The sequence below is a fragment of the Bremia lactucae genome, linkage group LG4 (assembly GCF_004359215.1).
Source record: "Bremia lactucae strain SF5 linkage group LG4, whole genome shotgun sequence".
In the NCBI taxonomy this organism is placed as follows: domain Eukaryota; phylum Oomycota; class Peronosporomycetes; order Peronosporales; family Peronosporaceae; genus Bremia; species Bremia lactucae.
Window position 1 is genome coordinate 6,318,904 of NC_090613.1, and position 10,008 is coordinate 6,328,911.

Sequence of the window (10,008 nt, forward strand, 5' to 3'; positions counted from 1 at the left end):
GAGATCCACGATTCACGGCGAAGTTTTTTTCCATCCCTGTTCCAATCTCTCGGATCACGGCTGACTATGTCAACTTCTGATAATCCGGAGACAGATGGTCAGACGCACGCATCAATCGCGTCATCGGGGATATACTTCGAGGTTACGTCCAATCGTATCAGATTTGATGCGAGTATTCACCGATGGTCAATCTCGCCATCAACAATTCGGTGCATGCGTCTACAACGCATACACCATTCTTCGTGAATGGCCAACCCCATCCACGCATACCCACCCAATAAGAGGGATCCTCTAGTTTAGTGGGGGGTGGACTTGATCGAGCTAAACCAGCTCTGGATCATGCTCATCACGCGTCGGTATTCCCGACGACGCGAATGATGTCGATGTCGAAGCAACCGACAACGAAAGAGAGAATCTTAGCAATAGCGATGACACTTGTTCGGAGAGGTGGGGAAAATGAGACCAATCAATATTGAGGCTCATCCTCACGTACACACGCAGAGATGCGGGTCGTGGGAAGGAGGGTACGTCGTAATGCGGCCACGCTCTACTTAGACATACACCCTAGGACAGCGAGGAAGCGGTTTACTTGCTTTTCTTGCGTGCAGTAAGGTAATTGTGGTGGGCGCGTTAGCGACCTCACCCAACACACGAAGTACAGTGATTACGAGTCGTCACGGGAGCGGTAATCCGGCTCCCCGTGCGCACTTATCAAGTAGGAAGTAGTTTTCAGTTTGATTTATATTTAATCGTATTAAATTTAAATACCTATTTTTACCAATCAAAATGTCATCTCTACAATTAACACTTAATATGTATTGCGAGCGTATCTTTCTAGATACCTCGCGTAACGGATGACGCTAGTTGTCATCCCTCCTAATGTGAATGCACCCATGTGCATCACATCCACAAGGGAGGGTCACAAATGTGCACCACACCCGAGTGCTGTGGTCTAATGACTATTATTTAGTAACTGACCATCCCCTTAAGTACACCAAGTGTACTTAACGGGGACTGTGTTTGGGTAAGACGCTTAATAAATATAAAAGTACATAAGTAATATTCTAATGGTCGGCTTGATCAACAAGGGTTGCGTAAATACCATTGAGTTTAATCAATTCGTGGTGCGTTCCCTGCTCCGCAATCTTGCCGCCACTCACGACACAAATTTTGTCGGCTTTGCGAATCGTCGACAATCGATGTGCAATAATGATCGTCGTACGCCGTTTCAGTGCCACAACCTTGTCCAGGGCCTCCTGGACGACATTTTCACTTTCCAAGTCCAAAGCACTTGTCGCTTCATCCAACAGCAAAATTGTGGGATTTTTTAAAATTGCTCGTGCTATAGCAATACGCTGCTTCTGACCACCAGATAGCTGTTCACCTTTTGTGCCCACCTGCGTGTCGTACCCAGTAGGGAACAAAGTGATAAAATCATGTGCATTGGCCGTCTTAGCAGCCTCTTCAATCGCCTCTTGACTGGGCTTGTCAGCAAGTCCGTACGCAATGTTTTCAGCAATCGTACCGATAAAAAGCGTCGGTTCTTGGCTTACGAGCCCAATCTGACTTCGCAACCAATGCAAATTCAGCTCCTTTGTGTCAATCCCATCCATCCAAATCTGTCCTTTAATTGGATCGTAAAACCTTTCAAGAAGAGACACGCACGTGCTTTTGCCACCACCACTAGGTCCACACAAAGCAACCGTCTGTCCAGCTTGAATCACGAGGTTGTAGTCTTTTAATACGGTAGCTTCAGGTCGCATCGGGTAGCAAAACATCACGTTCTGAAACTCGATTTTCCCATAAAAGGGTTCAATTCGTTGCCCACTTGTTTGAAAAGCATCAATTGGTACTTTACGGTCTCGAAGATCAACAATTGCTTTACCCGCTTTCAAAGCATTTTCCGACTCGCTCGCAAAGAACGTGGCTTTGCTAATGCCTTGGGCTGACATCATTAGTACCATAAGCGTTCGCAGAAGCTCTTTAAAGCTGATGGCTCCATCCTGCACTAACCGACCACCGTACCAAAAAACAAGGGCATACGTCGCATATAGAATAAACGAGCTAAATCCAAGCGCAAGGCCATTGCGTTGAGCTTCGTGGCACCCACTGGCCACAGGTTCTTCAAGCAAGATGGAAAACTTGTGACAAATCGACTTTTCCAGTCCAAGCGATGCTACTGTCCGAATATTGCTCAAAGCTTCCGAAGCATGGGCCCCGACACTCGCAAGATCGTCGGAGGAAGAGCGCGAAGATTTGATGTGACGAATGCGAATCATTTTACCAACAATCAAGAACGGGAACACGGACAGCATGATCATTGTAAGTACCCCACTGCCAGTTGTGAATGAAAACACTAACGCAGCTACGAACGTGAAGCTTGCTTGTACGATGCGTCCCTGGGAGTCACCCGAGATCCGAGCGACCTTGGTTGCATTCGTCGATAAATCCGCTATTAACGCCCCTGTTGCGTTCTTTGGTTCATCAAAAAAGCTAATATCCTGGCGGCAAAGAGCGCTAAAATGAACGTGTCGCAGTCGAGACGTGAGTTTTTCAGCCATGTACTTGAAACAGTAGTTTTGAGTCGCTGCAGCAAGAAATAAGACGACCGATCCACCAACGTAGCAAAGACCATAAATCGTTACATCCTGCTTGAGATCATCTCGCGCCGATTGAACGTTTGATTCCTTCAACAGCGTGTAGCTTCTAGTCATAGTGGCAACGAGTTCACTAATAAGTACGGCAGAAGTCGGTAATGCACCGCCTACTAACGCCGCCGCGACAAGACCAATCACAAAAACTCGTCTCTCTGGACGCGAAAAAGCCAGTGTATCAAACACCGTGAAAGACTTTGTCACGTTTGATTCCTTTTCGAAATTCGTCCTCATTCTGCAATCCACACTTGTATCGTGAAGCAAACGATCCGTTTGCATCGGAGCCTTCATAGACGGCATTTTTTTTCTTAAAGCGATGGCTAATGTCGCTTCCGTGGCTTGAGACTCCTCTTGAGCTTTCTCCTCTTGAATCATATATAGTTTTTGATACATTCCTCCTTCAATTGCAATCAATTCGTCATGACGTCCCTCTTCCACCACGTGGCCACCATTCACGACCACAATCTTACTAGCCTTTCGAATGGTACGTAACCGATGAGCAACTACTAACGTCGTCATTCGAGTCTTGTCCATCAAGTCGTTAAGAGCTGATTGGACTACACGCTCACTCTCAATATCCAGTGCACTCGTTGCTTCATCAAGGATCAGTATCTTTGGTTCACGAACAATAGCCCGCGCGATAGCCACACGCTGCTTCTGACCACCGGACAAGGACACGCCCTTTTCGCCCACTAGTGTCTCGTACTGGTTTGGTAACGTCATGATAAACTCGTGTGCATTTGCGAGTTTCGAAGCTGCGACGACCTGATGTAGCGTAACATGATCTCCTCCCGCTGCAATGTTTTCAAAGATACTTGTGGCAAACAAGACCGGTTCTTGGGTCACGAGACCAATCTGCGACCGTAGCCACGACACGTTTAAAGTCTTGATATCGCGTCCATCGAGAAAGAGAGTTCCTTGTTGAGGATCATAAAAGCGCTCAAGCAATGCAACGAACGTGCTCTTACCGCCTCCACTTGGACCAACGAAAGCAACCGTCTGACCTGGTTCAATGGTCACACTATAGTCGTCAAGCATCGTCACATGTGGTCGATTCGGGTATGAAAAGTTCACATTAACGGCTTGAATCCATCCAAGGCACAAGGTAGGTTTTACCCCTTCATTTTCTTTCGACGCATCAATGGTTGACGGCATGTCGAGTATGTCAAAGATTTGTGCGGCCGCGCCTTTGGCTTCTGCAACAGCCGAGCTATTGGGAGTGATATGACAGAGAGCGATCGTTCCAGTGAGGATACTAAAAAACGCCTCGAAAACCTCCCTCGGTGAAGTCTTGGACTGTGCGACTTTGAATCCACCATACCATAGACCTGCGCCATACATGAGCCAAACGCTGCACTTAAAGAGGCCAAAGACCGCAGCTGAAAACTTGGCCATTCGAAGATTCGTGTCTTCTGCTTTCAAGGCACATTCATGGTACTTGTTAATCGCCAATGTCTCCGCTGTTAGAGAAGAAACCGTACGAATGGCTCCAAGTGTCTCCTCTGCCACAGCCCCTGCTTTGGCATACATTCGTTGCGATTGTACGGCTTGTTTTCGAAGTGTCGTCATTAATTTGCTTAACGAGATGACCATCACAGGCATCACGAACGCCATGACGAGACTGATATCCCACGCTCGAACAAGACCAATGACATAACCTGATACGAATTGACAGCTGTACTTGATAGAATCGCCAAGTTTATTGCCCATGCCGTTCTTTATTTTTATGGTTCCACCGGTCAAGTGACTTGAAAGGGACAACGAATCGCTCGTGTCGTACCATTCGACATTCATATGAAGCATGTGGTGAAAAACTGCGGCACGCAGGGCCTTGATCTGTCTCTCGGCCGAAGTGACAAACATCACGTAGGCAATATAATTTGTGAAAAAGAGCAATACAGCAAGACCGAGGTACATCAAAGCAGCCTCGTTGACTGCATTCAGATCGACTCCACCATCAGCACGAGTGAATGCTTCAATGGCATTACCAAAGGCCAAGGCCATGCACGGAGACATTGCTCCATTGGCACACGCACACAAGACACCAATGGACACGTGCCATTTATCTTTTGTTGTGCTAAACCGATACAAATCCTTGAAAGCGATGTTTTTGTTCTTGCTCTTGCTCTTGCTATTGTTCGTTGAGTGAGTGGGCTTCTCACCGTCGCTTTTAGTACTGAAGGTTTGAGTGGAGACTGTAGACGAACAGTCTTGAACTATCTGAAAGTTTGTACGCGGGCTTATCACTTGAATGTACGAATTCTCCAGTGGGGAATTCCATTGGGAATCTTTTAAATTAGATGGTCGAAATGCTGCCATAGACCACTCTCGTCTAGTTAAACAAAATTCCGTCTACTTGACCAATTTGTTAATGAGACTTCGAATAAGAAGTAATGCGAGAAGATAGGACTTCAAGGAGATTCGCTGTTTACTCTGTATACAATAGACGTGGACATGTAGTTGCTCAGTCTCTTACGCGAGTCATCCTTTTCTAAAAATATACCACGGTCAAGTTTCCAGCAAGCTCGAGAAGAGCCAGATAATTTGTTTACTATACTTGCCGCGACATGACCTTTGTCTGTAAAAGCTTTGCATACTTATTAAGCAAGAAAGCTGCTGTTAATTTGTCAACAAAATACAGTTCGATTTCGTGTATAAATTCCGCAGGCCCTTAGCGTCTTTTCTTTTTAGCTGTAAGCAATGGTTTACACCCATGCTGGCGAACTAAGATGCGTAGAGTAGCCTTTCCAAATTCGAAGAGAGTGTTCCTTCTCATTAAGTCGCAAAGCCACTGACTTTGTGCATTTTTTCTCAAGAATGCCATAAACATCGTGACGATGTGCTGGCCGAATTTTGATGGGTCTTCTTTATTGGTTCAAACTTGGGACGGCTGCAAACTCTGACATTTGACGATTACGGTGTAAAGGTCTTGGCTTCCAAAGTGGCGTATACTGTGCAGCACAATTATCCTCATAGCCTTTTTTTAGAATATTAAGCTTGCCATTGTGCCACTTGAAGATTTTATCTGGTAGTCACAATTCTTTTTTTTCAGCTTCCCGTCTCACCTGGATGTACCCACACATACGGTACCTGATAGTTACTAGTCGTCATGTGCTTACAGAAGCTTTAGAATTTGTTGATGTTGTGGAGTAATCTACAAAGCTTCACAGCTATACAAAGAAATTGATTTGTCTACAACTATTTTTAAATATATATTATAGTAAATCTTAATAAACCGCTCCTACTTAAATTACTACTATTACAGCTTTCATTTAAGAAATAAATAATCTAAATTCGCAAGCTAGAATTGTTATTCCCATAACTTCTGAAAAGATATTAATTGAACCACTGGCCTTGAATAGCAGGTAGCTGCAGGAATAGCACACTCAGGAGAAGCAATCCAGTTGGTAACTGGTATTAATCCATTGTTTTCCCACTCAGCTGGTTTTTCATTTCATCAAAATCGTTCTGCAAAATTTGTTCCCAAAACACTTCGCGCTTGCGGTAAATTGACAGCAGATAAGAGTGCACAATCTGAAAATATTTCTTTTAAGAAAAACAGTTGTGAGTAATTATTTAAGTTGGATTTATTTAAAGTTAAGATAGAAAAATATTTTGAAATAGTTGTGGGGCTATCAATTTTTTAGTTGTCGATATCAATACCCTAATTGAATTGTAGAATAATCAGTACGTTAATTTTTGAAGTATATTATTCCATAATTTTGATTTGGCCTATTGTAACGAGGCACCCTTTGCTAGTACTGATAACAGTACTAGTCAACCAAAACTGATTGCAGTGAAGGTGGGGCGCCTCGACTACTTCACGTACACGACGTCCAGAGGAAGGTTGTAACGGGCTAAAGTTGCCCTAATGTTACACAGTTCCCCGTAAAGTACACTTGGTGTACTTAAGGGGATGGTCAATACCTTAAATATAGTAATTAGACCCACCACTCGGGTGTGGTTCACATTAGTGACCAATCCTTGTGTATGTGATGAACATAGGTGCATTCACATTAGAAGAGATGACGCCTAGCGACATCCGTGATGACAGCTAGCGTCATCGTTACGCGAGGTATCTAGAAAATACGCTCGCAATACATATTGGTGTTATCTACAGAGATGATATTTTTGATTGGTAAAAAAGAGGAATATATATTTAATGCGATTAGATATAAATTCATCTGAAAACTACTTTCCACGCGCCCGACGAGCCGGATTACCGCTCCCGTGACGACACTTTACTAGAGTACTTAGGGCATTGGGTGTGGGCCCATTACAACTACCTCACTGCACGCAAGAGAAGACGGTGTAACGCTTCTTCGCTGTGCTAGGGTGTGTGTCTAAGTAGAGCGTGGCCGCATTACGACGTGCCCGCCTACACTTGGTAGCACTTGCAATCCTTCCCATGACCCGCATCTCTGCGTGTGTACGGGTGAGGATGAGCCTCAATATTGATTGGGCTCATTTCCCCCCACCTCTCCGAACATCATCGGGAGGTGGCAGGGCTTATGGCGTAGGGACTTGGTGAACAAGCCCTGGCCAGGCTCCTGGGAAGTCCTCCTGAGCAACATGTTGCTCAGTTGGAGCAGTTTGAGGCATTCGTGCTCGGACAGCGGAGGGCCGCGTCCGAGGCACAAGACCATGCTGCGGCGGAGTCCGTCACTCAGATACAGGATGAGCTGAGGCACGAGCAGGCTCGGAGCGAGGCTATCAACAGAACTGTTGAGATGCTCTCTGCCCGGCTGCGTCAGCCGAGGCCCATTCGGATGGACCCGCCCAAATTCGATGGAACTGTGGCGCACACGATTGTCCACTAGCCGTGGAGCTATGCGGTGTCGCCCATCTCATCGAGGACGACAGCCAGATGGTGCCGTACGCCATGTCGCATCTGCGCGGTAAGGCCTCATAGTGGGCTTACTTAGCGCTTATGGGAGACAGAAAGCCGTTCCCTACATGGGCGATCTTTAAGAAAAGATTTGCGCCTGACCAGCCGAAGAATGTTGCTTAGGCCGCTTCTTGATTCGCGAGGTTTCTGCGATATTTTCGAGATTATTTTCCGGAGTTGTTTTCGCTGCTATTTTATTAGTTCATTCCTGGGTAATTTCTGTGCCGAGGTTTCTTAATGATTATGGCATTGTCTATCGCGACCGGCTGTTTTGATAAATCGTCTACGATGAATAGGAATCCTTAATTTTACGTTCCCTTGATCCCCAAATACCAATAATTTAAATCATTGGTATCAGTACACTTCGCGCCATGTACCAGCCGCCGAACAACGAAGTGTTGCTTCAGACGCGCTTCTTTGGAGCGCGACAGGCGAAGCGATCTCTGCAAGAGTATGTGCAGGAGATGCGCTCGCTGTCGGCGTCCATTACCGCAGGTCCGATTCCGGAGCACATTAAGGTGCCCACGTTTATGACCGGACAACGGCATGGCTCATCGCGACAGGCCCTTTTCAGAAAGGTGCCGTCGACGATAAAAGAGGCTATCTAAATTGCCTTGGTTGAGGAGCAATCCTACAACAGTGCCTCGGCGACAGCTTGGTATAAGCCGTCGGCCGAGAGCTCAGATGCCACTTCCATGGAGTTGGGCAATGCAGACGTCGTCTGTTACAAATGCGGCAAGCGCGGCCATATGATGGCTCGCTGCTATGCCAGGGTCCCTGCTGGGGCAAAGATGTCCAGCAAGAGGACTTCCTACCCAAAGGGCGATGGCAACAACCAGCGTGCGAGACACATGAGCTCTGCATCGACCACTGAGGGGTCGGGAAATGCGGGAGCGCAGTAGGGGCGGGATGCCCTACTGACGCGGACTCTGAAGCTACCCCTAAGTTTAGAGTTTTAGAACAAATGGGTAGCATTGTCCCTGGGATCTCGAAATTTCGGACCTCAATCCTGCTGGTCTCCTATAGCGCTCGTGTAAGAGGCTATGACCAGGTGATGACTCTCCTAGAGATTCGAGTGCATCACAAAATTTTGTGAAACTCGCGGCTCTAAGAAAGAGACCGGCGATATTTGAATCGCTTTGCCAGGATGGCAAGCAAGAAGAGGCGACCGTTCGTTTAGCAAACGGTGCGCTTGTTAAATCTGAGGGAGTTCAGGTAGAACTCGCCTTCAGCTTTAGTGACTTCTCTTGTAAAGAGAATTTCACAGAGCTAGTAATGGAGAGTCCGTATGACCTCATCCTAGGCATGCCATGGTTGCCAAAGTTCCAACCATGGATAGACTGGCGTACACGTACAGTTGCGAATACTTCGCAGGACACCGAAAAGGATGTGCTCCTGCGAGAGGCATATGCAACTGATGTCGTGTCCTACACAGTTAAGGGTGCGTTGACGGGATGTCAAACGTCACCAATTCCTACCCAGCTCGTTGAGGCTGAGGTAGAGAAAAGGACGATGACAAGTAGTCATGCGTCCGAATGTCCTACACAGAGCCGAGAGCCTGTGGTAGTTGACGGCGAGCTGACAAGAAGTCATGCGTCGCATAAACCGACACAGTTCCTAGAGCCTGGTGCGGTTGGAAGGGGCGTTTTTAGCCAGGAGTGCAACGGCACCCGCTTCCCAGAAAAATGTCGTGGTGACCCGAAGAACGAGTACCCGACAGATTAGGACGATCAAAGGCACATCTAAACGAGTGACCTTTGGATCAGTCTCTAATAAAGTGGACGGGCCTTCGAACGAGGCGTTTGAGGCCGTCAAAGACGAAATTGCGGAGGTATCCTCAGTTGAGGTGCTCCGGCAAGTCTTTAATTCTGCCGAGGAGATAGTAAAACTCCCGGAGATGTCGTGGGATCTGCTCCTTGCCGAATTAATGAAAGCAAAGTTCCACGAAATATTCGCTCCGGTTCCAGGAGAGAACTTGGTGGACTGTTGCTCGTCGTCCACAATGGACGAGAGCGTCTAGAAACGGACAAAAAGAAGCGGTTCGCGGCTCAAGGCTGGGATGCCTTGAGAGACAGCCCGTTCTTTGAGGTTCTGTGAGAACATCGCGATATGTTCCCAAAAGAAGTGCCGAGCCGCATACCAGCAGATTGGGGCATCGGGCACGAGATAGATCTCGAATCTAACACCAAGTATTGTGTGACCAGGCAATGGCCGTTGCCGAAAGAACAAGTCGATTATATCGATGAGTTCTTCTACAAGCGAGCCAAGGCGGGACATGTGCGTGCGAGCTATTCGCCTCACTGCTGCCCGACCTTTTGAGTGCGTAAAGCCACAGGTGGATGGCGCGTGGTTCATGCTTACAATCAGTTAAACACGGCGACCATACCGGCGCAAACGCCAATCCCGCGGAAAGATGTCTTGTTGAACTCCATGGAAAAGTCAACTATCTTTTCCGCGCTGGATTTG

At 47.0% G+C, this 10,008-nt stretch overlaps 1 protein-coding gene across 1 annotated transcript; it reads right to left on the reverse strand.

Annotated features, from left to right (window-relative positions):
• Positions 1-1,110: 1,110 nt before the first annotated feature.
• On the reverse strand, positions 1,111-4,973 carry CCR75_009788 (uncharacterized protein; the record flags this gene model as incomplete). The annotated part of the gene is made up of 2 exons (XM_067967826.1): positions 1,111-1,145; positions 1,223-4,973. 2 exons carry the CDS (start codon positions 4,971-4,973, stop codon positions 1,111-1,113), a joined length of 3,786 nt encoding a protein of 1,261 aa, XP_067816350.1.
• Between the last annotated feature and the right edge of the window lie 5,035 nt (positions 4,974-10,008).